This window comes from Palaemon carinicauda, chromosome 35 (genome assembly GCF_036898095.1).
Source record: "Palaemon carinicauda isolate YSFRI2023 chromosome 35, ASM3689809v2, whole genome shotgun sequence".
Classification (NCBI taxonomy): Eukaryota; Metazoa; Arthropoda; class Malacostraca; order Decapoda; family Palaemonidae; genus Palaemon; species Palaemon carinicauda.
The window spans coordinates 42,675,311-42,698,757 of record NC_090759.1 but is presented as its reverse complement, the minus strand read 5'-3'; the positions used below and the strand labels follow the sequence as shown (position 1 = coordinate 42,698,757).

General features: G+C 32.9%; 1 protein-coding gene across 5 annotated transcripts in view; it reads right to left on the bottom strand.

The window, feature by feature from the left end:
- Window positions 1-23,447, bottom strand: part of LOC137627704 (uncharacterized) — a 571,014-nt gene that overhangs the window by 3,356 nt on the left and 544,211 nt on the right. For 4 of the 5 annotated variants that reach the window (XM_068358943.1, XM_068358942.1, XM_068358940.1 and 1 more), the window contains exons 2-5: window positions 18,790-18,863; window positions 4,814-4,990; window positions 3,835-4,095; window positions 2,123-2,320 (exon numbers count right to left, since the gene is read on the bottom strand). In XM_068358943.1, the coding sequence (XP_068215044.1) occupies window positions 2,123-2,320; window positions 3,835-4,095; window positions 4,814-4,990; window positions 18,790-18,835 (682 nt within the window). In that variant the 5' untranslated portion in view covers window positions 18,836-18,863. The remainder of the gene's footprint in view (window positions 1-2,122; window positions 2,321-3,834; window positions 4,096-4,813; window positions 4,991-18,789; window positions 18,864-23,447) is intronic. The other variant, XM_068358939.1, reaches the window with a different exon arrangement.

Below are 23,447 nucleotides of genomic sequence, written 5' to 3'. Positions count from 1 at the left end.
TTCATGCAAATGGGATAAAAGTTGACCAAGATATAGCAAAAAGACCTTTTTGACCTTTACGTTACCTTGACCTTGACCTTTAATCCGGTCACTTCTAAAATTCAATCAAATTGTCCTTAAATCATGGCCAAATTTCATGAGATTTTATCAAATAGTTTTGAGTTATGCGAATCGCAAACACACGGACAGACATACAAACAAATAAATACACAAACATGTTAAGTAAAGGGATCATTATAGCCTGTTGTATATCACAAGATTCGCAATTGAATTGCGAATATTTTGGCACTAGTTTCATTCAAATTAAGTAAAACTTAGCCACAATATTGCAAAAAGAAATTTTGACCTTTTCGTGACCTTGGCCTTATCTTATAACCTAATCACACCCAGAATCTAATTAAATTGTCCTTGAATCATGGCCAATTATCCCACCAAATTTTATGAGATTAGGTCGAATAATTTTTGAGTTATGCGTATCAAAAACAGACAGTTAGACAAATATATTCCTATCAAAACATAACCTTCGCCGCAACGAAGTTGGAGATGGTAATTATATTTTTTATAACTCACAACACTGCAGTTACGAAAATGATAAATTTTTGCCGTAGTCATAATGCTTATCACTTTAGCACTTTTCATGTTTTAAACTACTGCTAATTTCTCAGCAATCTTGTAATGTGCCAAAGAGAATTTAATTTGATATTATAAAACTAGTAATTTTTTTTTTATGTAAATACTATTTGGATTTTGAAGAAAACTCCACAGCTTTTCTTTATAGCGCCAATTAATAACATGCTCTCAGATATTATTTATTTTTGGGTTTTCCTTAACATGACTTCAAATAATCATAGGATAATGAGAAAAATAATTGGAAACAGAACTGGCTTTACAAAAAAACCATTTGTCTTTGATTTTTTTTTTTTTCGCAAATCCTTGCAAAATCTTTAATCATGAAACTTCTATTTGATCTCAGCAAACCTTATTATGCACAGCTTGTCATTTGAGATATTTCAAAATTACATTTGAACTTACTTCTCAAAAGTTTGTATTAGCGACATATGGAATTTTCTCTTAACTTTTAAACATCTCGTAGATTTTGCTTCTTGTTAAGCAGCAACTGAGTCCTTTATTCTGTTCTTTGTGACAATGTCTATTGCTCTGGTATCTGAATCCTTTTCTCTTCTGTATACGTTGACACTTTCAGTTCTTTCCACGCGATTGCAAAATAAACTATCAACTGCTGTCCCTAAATGTCTTAAACATCCACTGACCTTTCCCGTAATGCAATGAGACCATTTTTCCAGCCTTTGATAACATATCCTTCAAAAAGATATATCAGGCACACTGAGAACGTGTCTGACATTAGGGAACAAATAGGATATCTTTTACATAGGTTTCTACACATTGCATTCACAGTCCCATCAAACTACGCTGACCATCTACCTTAATTATCCATTACTGGTATGCTACTGAAAGTCAAATATATCGCAATCTAATCTGCTTCTGCTTTAATAAGGTATCTTTATTACCTACTCTATGTATTCATAAACAGTCTCTAATAACCATAGATTAACCTTTATGTTCTGAATTAAGTCCTATTCTTCACTAAGCCTTTGATATCCCAACATATTAGGTGCCACTATTTTTTACGATACTTGGCTCTTTACGTTCGATTCTTATATCCTGACACTGTAGTAATATATGCGGCATTTCCTTCTTGTTCTTCCCTTCACTTCAAACAAATTATTCTATCATCTATTCCCTGCTAAAATCTTATTTATGCTTATTTGTTTACTAATTTTTACAGATATTTTTCTACGCTCTATATTGAAAATGTAAGCCAATTTGAGAACATTTGTTATAATTCTCTCTCTCTCTCTCTCTCTCTCTCTCTCTCTCTCTCTCTCTCTCTCTCTCTCTCTCTCTCTCTCTCTCTCTCTCTCTCTCTCTCTCTCTCTCCAAATTTTACATTCAGGCAAAAAAATCTCCTTTTCGTTAATTCAAGAAAAATATGGTATGAATAATAATGAAAAGAATGGAGGAGGAAGATATGTGAAGATGGAGTAAATATCTAGATATAATTGCTTGACATAGAAATCATTTCATATCTTTTCAAACTTACATTCTTCTTCAAGGTGAAGAAAAATCGCCCTCAGTAACTCTATATCATTGACGAAGGCAAGTTCTCCTTTGGGATCCAGGTACCCGCACTGCAAACTTGCTTCGTTCCATGGAAGTTCATATTGGTTTAGGAAAGATAGACATTTGCTACCGACCCTGACATAGTGAAATGGACAGGGAGAGTCAGAAGTTGATACATCTGTAACAAGAAATAAAAAGATCAATTCTTCTATAAATTCTATAAATTTGGTAAATCAAAAAGCTTTCATCGTTTTCGCAAACAGACTTGATTTTGGGTTCTCCGCGCATCTCTGAAAAGTCATTTCCCGGTTTTTACGTATTTTCTTCATAGAGATTACTCTTGATAGCAGCGAATCTTGATTTTTCCAGGATCAAGTGGTGCTCCTCTTGGTGTTGTTCTCTTAAAACCAATCTTTTTCAATTATCCCTATCAATGACGCATCCTTATATACTTCTTTTGTTTTACCTAATAATTTGTTCAACTTCATTCTAATGCTCAAATTACTTTTACTACATTTGTCAGCTCTGGTATTTTGGGTTTATCTGAATGTGATCCATGTGGTTATGATATTCAATAACTGCAAGCCATAATTCCTCTCAATGCCTTCTAATATTCTTTTGAACCTTTCTAATCTATGAAAGTCATTATTAATAAGATTATTTTCAAAAATTTCGAAGAAAATACAGTTTAGATACATAAGTTAACTCTATCCTAAATACTTTATTTTAGATGCTACAAGCACTATGCGTCATTCAAAATGCGATTGGTTATTTTTGCTGTTTTCTTCACTGTTTTCAAAGACTTTATATCATAATTCAGAAGTCTTCTTTGCAACACGGCAGATGCAACATTCCCACAAGTAACTCCTCTCTCTCTCTCTCTCTCTCTCTCTCTCTCTCTCTCTCTCTCTCTCTCTCTCTCTCTCTCTCTCTCTCTCTCTCGGGTGTGTATTGCACATTCCATTGTCCGTTTTGCATTATCTGCTAAGCTTCGGAATTCCTTCTCTGCTCCGGTTTCCCGGAAGCTACAAGTATCATTTCTCCCTTTTATTTTTTGGGCTGATAAGGGCATATTGCTGTCCATCCTGTATGCTTCTCCATTCAAAATGCGATTTCATAATTCTCATTTGATAACTACCCTCTGTCTATATCGATGCAGAAATAAGTGACAAATCTTCACTAGAAAAACTTCAGCATGATTTGGAGGGACATTTATAGTTATAGTAGTAGTAGTGGTGGTGGTAATAGTAGTAGTAGTAGTAAAGGTTCATGTCACGTTAATAGTGTACTTGTTGAATAAATCTAAAATATATATATATATATATAGAGAGAGAGAGAGAGAGAGAGAGAGAGAGAGAGAGAGAGAGAGAGAGAGAGAGAGAGAGAGAGAGAGAGAGAGAGAGAGAGAGAGAGAGAGAGAATTAGCTCTTTACGGAGATTTTTGAAACTCATCTTCTGTTTTATTTCTTATCATATATGAAGCTTAATTTATTGTGTATTGAGAATACTTTTCTTAGAACATCTTTTTTTATATACAAAAGCCTTACTTTTTCACTACAAAAGAGAAAAGATTAAGATCTGCAAGAGGCCTTTCCATACCAAAATAAATCAATTACTTATATATTTTCTAATGTAATTTGTATTAAAAAGTTCTATGTATAGATTTGGAAAATTTCAGAAAACCAAACTTACTTTTGTTAGATTTTTCGTAGTTATTTGCCTGTTCGCAAATGAACCAATAGGCTGAGTTGCAGTCGATGTCGTTAATATAAAACCTCTGACCGTTGCTCATGTGAGCACAGTTCTCTTTGGTTCCTCCGCTGGGTTCCTGGTAATCTGGAAAACCGGCCCAAAAGGGAGTTCCCATCGGGAAATTTTCTCCTTCTCTCGTGGTCCAGTGTCCGTCGTGCCCTACGTCCATTCCGTCGATCCAAAAGCTTTCTTTCAAATCTTCTAAATGATTAAAGTTTTTAAATCGAGTTAGAAAACTGATATATTTTATTCCTCATGAAAATAAAACTTACTGTTTTCCATAAAAAAAAAAATTAGTCTTTCATTCCTAATAAGTAGATAGATGTATACTGCTTTTTGTCCTGAAGAATTGTTTATCCATCACTGATGAGAGAGGAATTTTATTGTCTATCATTCATTATAAAAGGATTTTTTGTGATGGAAAAGCGAGAAGTAATTGTTTACGATCTCAAAAATAGAGTAGCCAATTCCAGGTGAAAGAATAAATGAGAAATGAATTATTGTTTACTTTTCAGAGGAGGAAGTCCTTCACTCTTGGTCAAGGTATAATGAAGTTCCTGTTACATACAAAGAAGAATTTCATTTCTGATGAGAGATAAAGAATGTAAATATCTCAAGATGCTTACCTAGGTGACTGCGTCACCTGTAGACTCTATTACTATATTGACTCAAAGATTTAGTTCAGATTTCTAAATATGAGAAGAAAATTAGGACAAGAGATAATTCAAACAATTTGGCATAGATCAATTGGGATTCATATTGCTAAGAATCTTTTATACTAGAGAAAGTAATGACGTGTTGTACTTATGATGGTGTTTCAAAAACTGAATATAATTAGATCATCTACTAAGTATAATCAACAAAACCCATTTTTACTTAGCGTAACACTCAATTACAAGTTCTGCATGGAAGAAATTACCTTTGCTGTGAATATGATCAACGATATCCTTGAAGTGTTGGGCTGAATCTATGACTGCCAAAGTGGCCCCATGTTCTGAGATGCAAACCTCATGAGCTTCTGCGAAAGTCATCCGAAATTCGGTTTCGAACCTTAAGCATTTTTCGCCCACTTGTTCAAATTTTGGATCACATACAGCTAGGAAGAGAAGTTTTTGGAATAGGATATCCTCTGTACACACACACACACACACACACACACACACACACATATATATATATATATATATATATATATATATATATATATATATGTGTGTGTGTGTGTGTGTGTGTGTGTGTGTGCATGTGTGTGTGTGTTGTAGAATGTAGTGTTAAAAGGCAAAGCCTGGTGAATGGGAGCTAGGGATGTTGGTGAAAATGGCAAAACATTGAGATCTGACTGATTGCAATAATTACAGAGGCATCACACTTATGTCAGTTTTCATGGAATCTAGAGATACGAGAGAAAGATTGATGAAAAGCTGAAAATAACAAAGAGGATTTAGGAAAGGTAGAAGTTGTACTGAACAAATTTTCATTTTAATACATGTTGTACATCAATGTCTAGATCATAGAAATCCACTTTTGATGACATTTGTGGACTATGAAAATGTCTTTGATAGTGTGTAGTGGCCAATTTTGTGGAGATTCATGAGTTATTATGAAGGTCCCCTTAAATATGTAAATTTGATTAAATCTGTTCATGAGCATAGTGAGGGCAACGTTAATGTTAGTGGAGTGTTATCAAATTTCTAGAAAACAGTTGAGGACTTCAAGAGAATGTGTTATCACCTATGTTGTTTACCCTCCTAATGGATTCTATAATGCATAGAACAGTTGGGGATGGTGGAAAAGGACTGAACTGTATTGGTAATAAGAAATTAGCTAAAGAGTGCTGATTATGTTTTCCTTATAAATAGAACACCAAAGGTTTTGCAATGCTTGCCTACCAGAATGCATGAAATATAACACGAGGTTACGCTCGATATAAATAGAAGAAAGACAGAGATGATAAGAACGGAAGATACAGTGGAAGATGAAATTGGAAGAAGAAAGAAATAATAAGGTAGAAACATTTAAATAATTAGGAACTATGATCTCTCATACAGGATCTTTGGAACTGGAATTTAATGAAAGATTAAGAAAAGGCAAATGAGTCAATGGCAAAGTTAAGTAAAATTTGAAAATTACATATGAAAATAGGGCTATGTTATTATTATTATTATTATTATTATCATTATTATTATTATTATTATTATTATTATTATTATTAATAATAGCTAGGCTACAACGTTAGTTGAAGAAAGAGGGTGCTATAAGCCCGAGGGCTCCAATAGGGAAAAATACCCCAGTGAGGAAAAGAAATAAAGAAATAGATATATGATATAAGAAGTAATGAATAATTAAGATAAATATTTTAAAAACATTACCAATATTAAAACAGATATTTCATATATAAACTATAAAAGAACTTCTGTCAGCCTGTTCAACATAAAAACATTTGCTGCAACTTTGAACGTTTGAAGTTCTTCTGATTCAACTATCCGATTAGGAAGATCATTCCACAACTTGGTCACAGCTGGAATAAAACTTCTAGAATACTGTATCGTAGGTTGTTTTGCTGTGAGCACTCGAACTAAATTCTCCTACCATCAGCCCGAAGTGGTCAGAAAGGTTACGAAAATGGCTTAACCCTAGACATGACTAAGGACATGTCTGAGGCCTTTGTCCTTCAGTGGAAAAGAAACGTCTATATTTGTTTTTGTTTTTGTTGTATATATACATAGATATACATACATACTATATATGTATATATATATATATATATATATATATATATATATATATATATATATATATATATATATATATATATATATATATATATATATATATATATATATATATATATATATATATATATATATATATATATATATATGTAAGAGAGGTTAGCCAGCTCTTAGGATGAATTTTCATCGTATAGTTTCAAGTTTATGATATCAATTACGTAAAACTTTCGTCATTAATTTCACTGTACTCCTTATTCAAGACAGTATATGTATATTTACGTTATTTATAAGAATTAACTTTTTTATTTCACGTAATTTTGTTACGAAGTCTTATGTAAATTGTTTGAGAGTGTTATGTGACCAAACAAGGAGCAAGGCCCTATGTAATGTTCTTTTATATTCTTATGAAGTATTGCGTCATTTTTGTGAGAGAATACGCAATATGCAATGTGCTTTGGAAAATTTACGAAAAACCTAGTGATAGGACTTATCTTTTTTTAATTTCGGGGACAAAGGGTGGGCGGAGATAGCTGACAGAGAGTCGCCTCGCTGTGTGTAATAGTTGCCCAAGAAACCCAGGATTCATCTCCCTGTTGTGTGAGTAAGCGTTTGAGAGAGCAATACTTGGTAATTCTGAAGCCTTAGCCTTGCCCCCATGTTTGCAGAACTCGTTCCTCTGGAAAATTCTGGAATTAGTTAAGTTTCATATATATAGGCAACCCCAGGGTTGCATAGATTAGATAAAGAATTCCAGCCTTAAGACACAGTCCTCTCCACCTCTCTCTCACTCTTGCATGCAGCTCAGTGTACTATTTTAAAAGTGTTCAGTGAAATGTTGAAGTTTTCGTGTGACAAGTTTTTGTAATCATAGTGAGTACTTATAGAAATTATCTTGAAGTTTTTGTAAACAGCCCTGTAGGATGGTGATATGCTCTTGTATTGTGATATGGTTATCTATTTTCATTAAGTGTCAAGCTTAAATATTGTATTCAGATTCAATTTCAAGTGAAACTAGTATTATATAATTTTCATTAGTATTTATTTTGTCTTGGTCTAAGGTTTATTCAGATTTGATATTTAAAGTCAAGTGGTTATATATTTTCAGATTGTAAAATTTTTGTCCTAATGTAAGTTTTGTTCACACTTAATATTTTGAGTGATTTATTAGTTTTATGTAAATTCTTTCAAAGTGTTGTAGTATATATATATATATATATATATATATATATATATATATATATATATATATATATATAAAATATTTATTTTTGTAAAGAGTGTATTACTTCAATCATCAGTGTTCAATGCATATTCGCTCGTATCCTGTTAATAAACCAAAGTTAGAGTTATTTGAATATTCATAGTAATAATTACCAAGTTTAGTTTTGAGTGCACTTAAGAGACCTTTGAATATTCAGTGTTTCATATATTGCTGTCCGGGAGTTATTTAACTGTCTCAGAGTTCGTTTCAAGTTTAACAGACTTAATGTAAAAGCAAACAGGTTAGTTTGGAATTCGAGAGGTTGTATAGCTTTCCGGTCATAATATATATCATCTTATATGTTTGGTTCCCTGACACAAGCCATCTTTGTATAACGTATTTTTGGAGGCCAGACCCAGGAGGCATCATCATATGATAGATATATATATATATATATATTTATATATATATATATATATATATATATATATATATATATATATATATATATATATGTATATATATGCATATGTATATACATATATATATGTATATATATATATATATATATATATATATATATATATATATATATATATATATATATATATATGTATATATATATATATATATATATATATATATATATATATATATATATATATGTGTGTGTGTGTGTGTGTGTGTGTGTGTATGTATGTATATATTAAACGATTATGGCTCCCTGGTCTAGGCATCAAAAATATATTATACTATTATGGCTCCAAGATCTGGGCACCAAAAAATTATATTATATACTATGGCTCAAGACTGGGAACCAAACATATAATATACACTACTACTGGAAAGTTAATCAACCTCTCTAATTCCAGACTCAATTGTTTGCTTTTACATTAAATCTGTTACACTTTAGAATATTTATACACGAATTCTGAGACAGTTAAATAACTCCCAGACAGCAATATATAAAACACTGAATATCCAAAAGTCTCTTAAGTACAATCAAAACTAAACTGGGTAATTATTATTAGGAATATTAAAATAAATCTAACTTTGGTTTATAATAGGATACAAGCTAATACTATCTCAAATAATGGTGATTGGAATAATACACTCTTTACAAAAATAAATATATTCTATATAGATTACAACACTTTCAAAGGATTTACATAAAAACAAAATAAATCACTCCAAATATTAAGTCTGAACAACACTCAGGTTAAGAGAAAAATGTTACGATCTGAAATTTATATAATGACTTGACTTTTGAATGTTAAATTGGGATGTTCCTTAGACTAAGAAAAAAGAAATAACGCTTAAGAAAATTATACAATCACTTGTTTCACTTGAAATTGAATCTGAGTACAATATTTAGGTTTGACACTTCATGAAAAATTGATAACCAGATCACCATACAAATACCTAACCTTCCTACAGGGCTGTTTACAAAAACTTCAAGAGAATTTTTATAAGTACTCACTACACACGATACATGCAGGGGCACAAAATCACTTAGGAGGGAACACACTATAGGTACTTTCCAATATTAAGATAATACCGTGAGCTGTGTGGAGAGAGGGAAAGGGCAAGATGGCTGTCTTAGGGCTGCAATTCTTTATCTCTCTATCTAACCCTAGTGTTGCTTTTATATAAGAAATTTAGCTACTTCCAGAAACTGCCCGGACTGAAGTCTGGAGCGGGGGGGGGGGAGGGGGGGGGGGAGGGGGGGGGGCTGGGCTAGGCGTCAGAGTTACCAAACTCTCTCAGTCAGCTAGCTCCACCCATGCTTTGTTACCCCCAAAAAAAAAAAAAAAAAAAGATAACTGCCTATCACTAGGTTTTTCTCAAAATGTCCAAAGCACATGGTACTGCGTATTTTCTCAAAAGCATGAAGCAATACGTCATAAAATATAAAAAAACATTACGTAAGCCCTTGTTCATATCATGTATGATCACATCACACTCTCAAACAGATTACGTAAGACTTCGTAACAAAAATATGTGAAATAAAAAGTTAGTTCTTAGAAATAACGTAAATGTACATATACTAACTTGAATAAAGAATACAATAAAATTAACAATGAATGTCTTACATAACTTACGTAATAATCTTGAATCTACACAAGGAGAACTCATCTTAAGAGCTGGCTATCCTCTTTTCAATGCACAAATAAAATATAAATAAAATCATGAATAAACTTCTGTATTTACTCTACACTGGACCAGCTTTGTAAGAATATATATATATATATATATATATATATATATATATATATATATATATATATATATATATATATATATAAGCATATATAAATATATATATATATATATATATATATATATATATATATATATATATATATATATATATATATATATTTATATACATGTATATATACACATATATATAAATATGTATATATATATATATATATATATATATATATATATATATATATATATATATATATATATATCATCATTATCATCAGCCGTTACTAGACCACTGCAGACCAAAGGCCAGAGACATGTCCTTTTGCTTACCTCTTTTCATAGTCTTTCTATACCAGTCCACACCAACAAACTTCCCTAGTTCGTCAATCCATCATCTTTTCTTCATTCCCGTGATTTTTTTACAATCTCAAAGGACCCATTCTGTTATTCTTTATGTCCATATACTATCTATCAATCTCCTTATATGTCCTACCCATGTCCATTTCTTTTTCTTACATGTTGAAATATTGTCTACTTTAATTTGTTTGCATATCCATGTTGTTCCTTTTCTGTCTCCTAGTTATATTCCCATCATCATTCTTTCCATAACTCTCTGAGTTTTAACTAATTTATGTACTATTGCTTTAGTAAGGCTGCAAGATTCTGATCCATGACTTAAAATTGGTAGGTTCATCTCATTAAATACTTTTCTTTTTAAAGAGTGTGGCATTTTATATTTCCTAAATATCCTTCTATCAATTTTGGTCTTGTGTAATATCGGTCTTGTGTCCTGGGGAAATACTTATTTTTTGTCCTAAATACGTACATTCATAAACAATCTCTAAAGGTTCATGCATAACTCCTGTTTGTTGTCTCTCTGCATCTTCATTGAATATTGTCTTAGTTTACCTTTTATTAATTTTCAGTCTAACATTTCTGCTTTCTTTATTCAAATCTCCTATCATCTTTTGTAATTCCTCCCATGATCTACTAAACACAGCTCCGTCATCAACAAATCTTGAGTTGTCAAAGTATCCCCCACTAATATCATTTCCTACATTTTCCTAATCTAGATTCTTAAAAACGTCTTCTAGGCATGCGGTGAATAATTCACGAGAGATGGGCGTCCGACTGTCTAACTCCTTCCTCAATCAGAATTTTCTCACTATCCCTATGTAGTATTAAGATTGCTGTACTTCGTGTATAGATATCTTCAAGTGTTCTAACACAAGATACATCTATTCCTTGTCTTTGAAGGGCTTTCATTACTTTTGAAGTTTTGACAGAATCCAAAACTTTCTCATAGTCTATAATTGCCATACATAGTGGTTTGTCATCTCTGTTGATTTTTCCAGTAGCTATTTAATTACATGGATATAGTTAGTTGTTGAATACCTGCTCTCTTGGTTGATTGAAGTGTAGCTATCTCTCTAGTGTACCTAATATAATATTTGTAAATATTTTGTATATTACGGAGAGTAAACTTATTGGGTGATAATTTTTCAGGTGTTTTGTGTCACCTTGTTGATAAATTAGTATAATGATAACATTTATCCAAGCTGCAGGCATAGAGCATTCTTGCAGATATTTGGTGTAAAGTACAACCAGTTTTACTATTATGAAATCTCCTCCATCTATCATTAAATCAACTGTTAGGCCATCTTCCCCTGCTGTTTTGCCTTTTTTATGTCTTTTAATGATTTCTTTACTTCTCCAACTGTTACTTTTGGCATCGAGTCACATGTTTCATTATTTTCATTGGCTAAGTTATTTCTTATAGAAGGATTTTATAGCATTGTTTAATAGTCCTCTGTAATTTTCATGACACTTTCTTTTAAGTTAATAAAGAATTCCATTTTCATCCTTTAAAGCAAAAATCTGTTGGCTTCCTGTTCCAAAACTTCATTTCATCTCATTTTCTTTAGTGTTTCCTTCAATTTTGGTCTGATTTTCTTGACGAATATCCTTGGTTTTTAGTTTTTTTGTTGTTTTGGATAGTTCTGCCAATTCTATTTCATCTCTCTTGGATTTTTCCGTCATTTCCAACCTTTACTTTATTAGGTTTTTATGCCTTTTCTGATAGTTTTCCTTCATCTTTGTTCCTTTCATGTCCTCTGAAGAAAAATATATGGCCCTATCCAACTCCATATAAGATTCCCGAATTCTTCTAATTTTTAATATTATGAAAATCTCCCACCATCACAAATCCGCAGTGGCCAAGAGTCGTGATGAAAACTGGCCAAAACTCAGACATGAATAACAGAACCCTATTCTCGGACCACATCTCCTAGCGGCAGTAGAGCAACTGCCCAAGATGGTGGGCAGATACATCCCACAGCAGGGTGCGCTAAAAATATCTGGACTAAAACAGGCCACCTTTGGGATCTGAACCTTACAACATACAACGTCAGGGCTCTGTCTAGATCTTCCCGTGTTACTAGAAGAGCTGAAAGAAATAAATTGGTATATAATAGGATTGAGTGAAATTATATATATATATATATATATATATATATATATATATATATATATACATATATATATATATGTATATATATATATATATATATATATATATATATGTATGTATTCTGCTTTATAGACTGTAGAAATTGAATCCACGGGATTCAGTTTAATTCATGAATTACAAGATAACACCAACCGTAACCAAAAACAACTTAAGGATGAGTCAATTTTTTTCAGAAGTATCCTAGTACATAACTGGTTTATCTTTCATAATTTTATATGGTTTGCCTAAGGTTCACAAAGCTGATATATAATTACAGCTCATATTGACTGCATCTTATTCTATTAATTTGGGTATAGCTACGTTTTTATTCCCCCTCTCAAGTAATCCAGCTACCTATGCATACACCTTAGAATTTCATCTCAGTTTGTATATCAGATTCTTTAACAAGTTCCCAATAACTTTATGTTTAGTTTTGATGTTAGTTCTTATTTACAAATCAAAAACCATAGACAGAATCTACTCTTTTCGGAAACTGCTTGAGCTTCCTGTAACCGAAACTATACTATTTTTTTATAACAAAATATATAAACCAATTGATGGTATGGCAATGAGTTTCACCTTAGAACAAACCTTTGCTAACATATTCATGTATCACTTTAAGAGGTTATTCATGGATCAATGCTACATAACTTTTAAATCCCGGTTTTAAAGACGTTACTCAGATGGTATCTTTAATTTTTTCGAGATAGACATCATATAACATTGCTTTTAAAATACATAAACTTATTTCACCCAAATATCAAGATTATGTTGGACTTAGAACATAAATCTCAGCTTTCATATCTAGACCTTTCCATTTTCCGTTATAATGAATCAAGTAGTACTGGCATTTTTAGGGAAAAAAAAATATTTTTACCGTACTTAGGTTAAACAATTTTAGTTACTGACCGTTTTCCTTTAAAGTTAACTATATTGAAAACATTGCTATTTTCTTTTTTTCTTTTCTTTTTTTTTTTAGATCTTTGAACATCTTACAAGTACAGGTTCTACAAACCAATTAAATTTCTACAATCATATTTTGTCAGTAATTGTTATCCATGTAACTTTTTTGAAACACTAAAGCAGTTTATAAGTAAGTTTTCTTTATTCCGAAGACCACAGTACACATTATTCCACAAGTCGAATATATATGTCTTTATCATCACCACATGTTTATAAAAATATTAAAAGTAAATTTCATGAAGTCCATTCTGAATTGTATCCCTCTGTTGACACAGATTTCACTTTCAAGGATCCACTGACAATAGGAAGCATGTTCAGATTTAGATACTCTGCCGGAATTGATGTGGCCTTCAATTGTGTATTAGTATATTCATCCCAGATGTAATTTGGAAACTTACATCAGTTGTTGTAATCGACGCTTGAGGGTCAGCATTGAATCCCATAGAGGTGTCAGTTTTCGAACCGGATGTGGAATGGATAAAAACAATTTTTCTCCATCCTTATTTATGATTATGCATGCTAGGAACCTATTGATTATTCTAATTTCAAATATATTGCCCAGTCCATTGATAGCTGACTATGTTTTATATTCCCTCGAGTCCATTTTTATTTAACATTAAACTCTAAAAATCGCTCAACTACCTATGTTACTATGTATATTGCCTAGAGACCTTTACCGATAATCTTCTAACTACATCGTAGATAGTTTGGCGTTGAGCCCTCCTCAACTTTTTATTTTTAGTCAAGGGTTGTGTTACCTCAATAAGTTAGTTGTTTGTGTTGTAAGAATTCCTTCATTCTATTTCAGGATATTTCTTTGTTCTTTGGGAATTCTGTTATTCCATTTCCATTTGTCTCAATGTGTATTTGTTTTGATTATTGTTTCTGTAACTTTGGTCTTGGTTATATTATATTTGGTTTCATTTTAATGTACTTTTTTATGATTCTTGTAACATTAATTGAGTCTTACTGTACTATTGAACAGACTAGTGTTAGTAATTTTTTTAGTATTTATGTTTCACAGTGCTGGACGGCGTATCTTAGCAGTCCATGTTTGCCAACGGTCATACTCGTATAAGCAGATGAGCAACTTGGTGCAGTAACGAGAGCTTTTGGTGTGAAGGAAATGCCCCCATAAATCTCGACGAAGTCACTGGCAGCATGGTGATGAAATAGGTTTAAGGCGATGGACAAACTGTCTCTTCGGCTTTTACTCCTGATACCTGGCGGTTGATATTACTAGAATTAATATGGACCAGCAGGAGTTACTTTCCTTAGTTAGATAGGCACTGTGCATCACAAGGAACTGGCTATCCTTCGATGTATCTAGCCAATGAATCCTCTTAGGATTTTGCCAGTCATGGGAAGAGAAGATGACTGAATGGCCCCCAGTCACAGGCATAGCAGGGTGCTAAGAATCTCCCGGTTTATAAATACTAAAGACAAATTTAAAATAGGTAATTGAGATGTTAGAACCATGAATCAGATTGGGAAGATACAAGTGAAGAGTGAATTTATGATATATATCTTGGTCCTAAGTGAAACACGTTATAAGGGTATTTGTAAGGAAACTTTAGACCAGGGCAATATATGTATGTACTCCGGAAGATCAGATGGAGCTGGAAGAGAAGGGGTAGAATTGATGATGACACCAAGAGCAGAAAAGGCATTAACCGAGTGGAGAGCTGTAAATAGTAGATTGTTACCAACAAAGTTCAAATCAAAGCAGTGCAATATGAACATTATAGTTTGCTATGCCCGACATATGATTCCCCTGAAGAAAGAAAAGATGAATGTCATGAAGAACTGCAGAGGGTAATAGTTGAGATCCCTGAGAGAGAGATGAAAATTGTGATTGGCGACTTCAATGCTAAAGTTGGAAGAAATAATCAAGGGATAGAGAATGTGATGGGTGTCAAGGGTCTTGGCGAAGTTGCAAAAGAAGTTTCATAAGTTTCTACTCAGCAAACAATCTTGTCATTAGAGGTACTCTTTTTCAACACAAAACATCCAAAAGTATACATGGACTTCCCCATGTGTTATTTACAAAAATTAGATAGATCACATTGTCCTTAATAAAGAGAGAAGGAAGACTCTGAGAAATGTAAGAACCTATGGAGGTGCCGATATTGGTAGTGATCACCAGCTCGTCATTGCCACACTCAAATTAAAACTGAAAGCACCCAACAGAAAGATGGATAGAATACCTAGGTTTGATACAACTATGCTTTTAGAAGAAGAGCACAGAGAAACATTAGCAATTGAATGTAAAAATAGATTTGTAGTCTTAGAAACTGCAAGAGATGAAGAACAGACAGTTAATGAAGAAGGGTGTTATCTTAAGAACTTATATAAGTCAGTTAGTAGTGAAGTCCTGAGACACGCAGTTACAAGGAGAAAGCCGTGGATTTCAAATGATACTTGGGATACTATAAAAAGGAGACAAAGACAGGGATTGCTTATTGAAAGTTTTCGAGGAAGTAATTAAAATTAAAAGCCAGAGCATGCTAAGTATTCCAGTATTGACAATTAGGTCAAAAGGAAAGCCATGAATGGCTGGAGAGAATATTTAGAGAGTAAAGCAGATGAGGCTGACAAAGCTATGAATTCAGGAAGTGGCCATGGTGTAAGAATTGTTCATTGAATTATTAATGAAATCTCGACTGGGCAAAGCAGAAGAAGCATATATCCATCAAAAAGAGAGATGGTTCTGTGATAGCAACAGAAGATGAAGAAAGATAACGTTAGATGGAACACTATAGTGAGGTTATGAATAGGAGATATGAATGGAATAATTTTATTGATATACCTGAAGCTGATGAAGACCTTGCTGTGCCCATGAATGAATTCAGTGTGTTTTAAGTCGAAGCTATCCTCAAAAAAACTAAAGAGATGGAAAGCCACTGGATACGATGGAATAACTGCCGAGGTGATACTGGCCGAACATGAAGTGACTATCAGACCAATTACAAGATTATTTTGTAGAATGTGGCATGAAGAGGCTAAACCTGACGAATGGGAGTTAGAAGTGTCGTTGAAAATAGCATAAAAAGACCTTACTAATGGCAATAATTACAGAGGCATAACACTTACGTCAGTTGTTATGAAAATATAGAGTATGCTCGTTCAAAAGTGACTAGAGAGAAAGATTGATGAAAAGCTGAGAGATGAACAAGCAGGATTTATAAAAGGTAGAAATTGCACTGACCAAATTTTCATTTTGAGACATGCTGTACAGCAATGCGTAGAATATAGAAATCCCATTTTGATGGCATTTGTGGACAATGAAAAAGCCTTTGATAGTGTGCACCGGCCAAGTTTGTGGAGATTCCTGCGTTATTATGGAATTCCTCTTAAGCATGTAAATTTGATTAAGTCTGTTCATGAGCATAGCAAGTGCAAAGTTAATGTTAGTGGAGTGTTATCAATTGAATTTCTAGTGAACTGCGGAGTACTCAAAGGAAATGGTCTGTCACCTATGTTGTTTATCCTCCTCGTGGATTTTGTAATGCAATAGAACAGTCAGAGATGGTGGAGAAGGATTAGACTGGATTGGTGAAAGGAATTTAGTAGACCTAGAGTATGCTGATGATGTTATCCTTGTTGGTAGAACCACACAGGATTTGCAATGCTTGTTTACCAGAATGCATGAAATATCACACGAGAGTGGACTGAAGATAAATAGAAGAAAGACAGAGATGATGAGAACGGAGTATGCAATGGAAGATGAAATATCACTGGAAGGAGAAAGGATTAATGAGGTGAAATCATCTAATTATTTAAGAACCATGATCTCCAATACAGGGTCTTTAGAATTAGAGTTTAGTAAAAGATTGAAAAAAAGCAATTCAGACAATGGCTAGGTTAAGTAAAATTTGAAAATAAAATTGCCTGAAATTACATATAAAAATCAGACTATATATCAGCTTAGTGAGAACGGTGTTACTCTATGAACATGAGTCATGGCATGACACTGAAACAATCTCCAACATATTTAGCAGATTTGAGAACAAGGCCCTCAGAAGAATATTGGGAGTTGAATGGCAGGACAGAATTAGAAATTAAACTATTAGAAAGATTACTCGAGTGCCATATGTGGATGAGATCATAATGACGGGTAGATGGAAATGGTTCAAGCATGCTCTTCGCTCTCCCCAAGAGAAGTTAGTTCTTCAAATGTTCAGCTGGGTTTCACAAGACACTAGAAAAGTTCGAAGACCCAGGCTTACATGACTGAGGACTACAAAGCACGAAGTAGGAGATAATGAATGGAGAAGTACTGAATTAAAAGCTCAAGATAGAGACGACTGGCGAAATCTAACCGAGGCCCTTTGGGTCAATAGGCGTAGGAGGAAATGATGATGATGTGTTTCAGCCCTCGGCAGAGACGTTTCAACAAAGTTAGCCATATATTTTGGATCATTTGTTCTAAAAATGTATATTTGTACTCCCTCTGTACCATATGTAATGTAAGAATCTTTATCATTGTATTAGTCCTCTGGTCCACTTCGTCTTGAATAGAAAAATTATAGAACTGTCAGGATTCAAATAGTGTTTAATTTTTATTGCATCTGAGCATCACGTCAACCTGTATATATAAAGTAAGACAAGTTAAAACTCTCATTTCATTTGTCATATTTTTTGCATATAAACATCACGTATTGCATTGAGTCTTACACATACATACATACATACATACATACATAGGAAAATTTAATCTATTTGAAGATTAACATCATTATTGATATTAAGATTGTTATTGTCATTGTTAGTGTCATTATCATTATCATCATCAATAATGTAATGATTTGCAATATTATGACTATTAATAATGAATTGGAAAAAATATCCAATTACGTAAACGACAAGGAAAGAAGAGAGTTTTGTTTGAGGAAACCTGAGGAATACAATGGCTGCAACATAAGACCAAAATAGTTGCCCCATCTGCAACAAGTAAAGCGAGAATAATTGGTATATATTCAGGTATTTAGTAAGCTTTGAGTAGGCCCTGCTTTATTTTTTCCATGGAATTGGTGATTTTCCGTAGAACCTGTCCGAAACAAAATCTCACTACAAATTAACCAACTGTTGAATGAATCGGAAATTCCTTGATTGATGGTAAAATATCTTCTTATGATACTGGTTCGAGTGAAAATCTAATGTGTTTATCAATGTGGAAGCAGGGTATACAATACATTCTCTTTCCCACAATCTCTAGTTTATAAACAAGCTTCCTTTGGTAAATGTAATGGAAAAGTGAAACCTCTCCTTACCCAAAGCAACTCCCGGCATCAGCAGAAAAAGAGTGAATTTTTCCATCTTGGATGTGCCAATCTTTCTAACAAATCTGAAACAGAAAACATTTCAAATTACCTGTATGTTACTCCAATAGCACACATCTCTCTCTCTCTCTCTCTCTCTCTCTCTCTCTCTCTCTCTCTCTCTCTCTCTCTCTCTCTCTCTCTCTCTCTCTCTCTCTCTCTCTCTTTCTCTCTCTCTCTCTCGCTTGTGACGATATGAATGTGTTATTGTATCAATGGATATGAAATGTATATGTATATGAACACGCACACACACACACACACACACACACACACACACACACACATATATATATATATATATATATATATATATATATATATATATATATATATATATATACCTGTGTATTTTTACATAAGTCTGTTGCATTTGAAAATTAGTACCCAAGCTCTGAGGAAATTATATTAATCCTAGACAGCAATGTATAAAAACACTGAATATCCAAAGGTCTCTTACGTACACTAACAACAAAACTTGGTAATTAATTATTAAGAACTATTCAAAACAACCTCTTACTTTGGTTCTTAGTCAGGGATACGAGCAAGATCTATAAGAAATATTGGTGATCGAAATAATGCAGTTTTACAAAAATGATTATATTCTATAAAAAAATTTCAACATTAATACAAAAAATTATCACCAAAATGAATCACCTGAAATATTTAAATCTAAACAAAACCTTAGACTGAGACAAGAAAAAGATACTTATGAAAATCATACACTCACTGGAAATTATTTCATAACAATATTTAATTTTGACAATTAATGACAATAGTTAACCTTTAACACTCTAATGATTAAACTTTTATGGAAATTTACATAAAAGTAACAAATACACTTACGTATTTTAGCTCATACACTTCACTGTTTTAGCCTAAATTTCACAGGGCCAGTTACAAAAATGTATATAATACCAGCACGTACAAGAAAACAATACATTTGAAATCAAAGTTTCATTAATGTTTGAACACACTACACACGATATATGTTGGGTAAAAAACTTATTCACTTTAGAGAGGGCCCACACTCGATGCACTTGAGGAGAGAGGATGTTGGCTCTTTCCCAGGGACAGCAGGATCTCTTCTGCTGCTTACGATATTCTAGGGGCACATATATATGTACTTACTTATTCTAGATAATTCTAAATAGATTCTTCTAGTGGCGTTAGGGCAAGGCTTAGCGGTGTAGGGTTAGCAACGAGACAACTAGAACAGGGGATCAAACCTTGCTTGCAAGGTAACCCTCCTTCAGCTAACTCCGCTCACCTACCTCCTCGAAATATTAAAGATAAAAGATAAAACTAACTCTGGAGTTTTCAAGAACATTTTGAACATGAGGGAATATAAACATGATGTAATACCTCGTAAAAATGACGTGAGCCATTGTTTTCAAACCTCATATGGTTCGTACAGCAAACTTAGGCAGTTTACATAAAACTTTGTAACAAAATATGTGATATAAAAAGTTAATTCTTAAAAATAACTTAAAATTATATACACTTACTTGAGGAAAAAATACAACAATATGAATGAAGAAAGTCTTATGCAATCTACATACAATTACTTGAACCTACAAGAGAGGAACTCACCTTATGGAGTGGCTATACACCTCTTAAATACACAAATGAAATACATAAATAAAATATTTACTCTATACTGGACCAACTTCGTAAGAATATATATATGTGTGTGTGTGTTTATATATTGTTTTGGGTCAGAATTACCCTTAAGTATGACAGCAAAGATAGAAAATGCAGTAACATAATTCACTCTAATCTATTGATAAAACTACGATGATTATCTACATATACTCTGAATGAAAATTCTGCTTTGAGGCCACCTCGTAATTTGGAATGCTTGTATTTTGGAGCACTTGTATGTGAAGGTATTACTATATATATATATATATATATATATATATATATATATATATATATATATATATATATATATATATAAGTATATATATATATATATATATATATATATATATATATATATATATATATATATATATATATATACATATATATATGTGTGTGTGTATCTTTTTTTATGGTCATGATTACTGTATTACATTAAGTTTCAATACAACAAATTCCTGCTCTGGATACATTTACTGGTCAAGTTTACTTGGCAAACGCCGTACTTATTACACTAATCTTTCATTAACCAATTACGCCCTTACATACAGAAACTTAACATATGAGGTTTATGTTTCTGCAACCCCCTTTGTTATGTTGTCTTATCCACTGCCCACTTCAAGTAGTTCCCTTCGGTCTCCTTTAATCCCTTCGTTCCTGTGATGTTCCATCCTTGTACCGAAGAAGACCTTTTTGCGTCACTTTTTACTGTCAACTCTGATACAACAACAATTGCCAGAAGACCCTGAGGGATCCCCAATGAACGTTATCCCAATCATAAGGTAAGCCATTATTTATTTAGTTGATTTTAGGGTCTGTGACTTAGGAAGAAAAAAACACTATTAGGTTTTAAAAATATCCCCAAAATAATAACCGGACAAGTGAGGTTCGTCTCCAAGATCGATTTGATAAGAGGCTATTACCAAATTCCTTTGGACGACAACGCAAAATCGTTATCAGCTTTTATCAATACACCGTCACGACATTTGGTCTAATGAACTCACCCGCTACCTTTCAATGAGTGATAGTTAACCTTCTATGCTTATAGCTCAACGATATTGTGATATATTCATCGACCTAGGAAGAAAATCTCCGAATCCTGAAGTAGGTATTTCAAAAGCTGCGAGAAGCACACCTGACGAATAAGCTGGAGAAGAGCGAATTTGGAAAGGCAACAGTTCGGTACTTAGGATTTGAAGTCAGAAGAGAACAAATCGCCACGGTAGTCACTAACATCGAAGGAATGGGGAAAGCCTCACCTCCAACAACGAGAAAATTAATTGCAACGATTTTTAGGGATGGTAGGATTCTACCGACGTTTTTGCCCGAAGTTTTCGGCGGTAATCTCTCCCTTCATGGAATTGATTAACCTCAAGAAAAAAATATGTATAGAACAGCAATTGCCAGGAATCCTTCGACAGGATAAAGGCCATATTAACTTCAAAACCGATACTGCAAGCACCTTATTTCAACGAAAAAATCCTTATCCATGTGGATGCATTTGATAATGGGATTGAAGCTGTCTTATTACAAGAAGACAGAGGAGGAATTGTTCACCTTGTTTGTTTTATGTCGTTGAAGCTGAAAAAACAACAATGAGCCTACTCGACAGTTGAAAAGGAACTGCTAGCACTAGTCACTTTGATAAACAAGTTTAAAGATTATGTGAATAGACCAGAATGAAGAAATAACAGTTTACTCGGATCACAATCCTTTAAATGTAACTTTTGTTAACAAGATGAAGAATAATAATCAAACCTTAACTAAGTGGTCATTATGTATGCAACCATATTGTATTAATGTAAAGCATATATCAGGTAAAGATAATGTGGTTGCAGATTATTTAAATCAGGCTGAATCGGTGGATTCAGGCCCAGAATAGATAATCTTTTTGGGGATCTATCTTATGAAGCTAGTCTTGTATAAGCGTATTTCATTCATGTATTTTATTTGTGTAATCAAGAGGTGTATAACCAGCTCATAAGGTGGGTCTCACTCATGTACGTTTAAGTAATGTATGAAAATTACATAGGACTTTCATCATTCATTTAATTGTATTTTCATTCCATTCAGTATATGTAAATTTATATTATTCTTAAGAATTAACTTTTTATTTCACGTATTTGGTTACGAAGCCTTATGAAATCTCGTTCAGGTATGCTCTATGACACACACGAGGTATGAGAATGAGAGATTACGTAATTTTTATGCTTCCATGTGGTTAGAAAGTGCATGAAAATTCTCGAATTAGATTTAATCTTTTTTTTTATTGTCACACGAGGGTTGGTGGGCGGAGTTAGCTGAGAGAGGATTGCCTTGCAAGCAAGGTTAGTACCCCCTTTTTCAAATTACTTCTCTGGACACCTTACGTCGCTAGAACCTCGCCCCCCACACCACGGGAATCATCTATTAAAAAATTTTAGAATAATCAAGTCAGTATATATAGGCCTTAGGAATGCATAAGCAGCAGAAGAGTTCCAGCCTATTCCTTTGTAAGAGCCAACGTCTGTCAGCCCTCTCACCTCTCAGATGCGAATAGTGTTTCACTGTTAAACGTGATTAGCGAATTCTATCCAACGTTGATGAAACTATTGAATGTTAGTTCAAGTGTAGTGTGTAAATGCAAGTATAATTTAACATAAATTTATGTAACTGGTCCTGTGAAATTTAGGTTAAATAGTGAAGTGTATTTATTTTGCTTAACTATTCGGTAACCTCGTGTGAACCAGAAGACGTAATTATAACAGTTACACATATGTAAATTTCAGTATTGTATGTTCATTAGTGTTAAAGTGATAATTCTTTTCATTAATTATCAAAATTGAATATTCTTATAGAATCAATTTCCAGTGAAATAAGTGATTATATAATTTTCATGGAGTAACATTTTCTTGTCTTAGTCTAAGGTTTTGTAATATTAGTGTTAACTTTTTACAGTATATATTTATTTTTGTAAAGAGTGT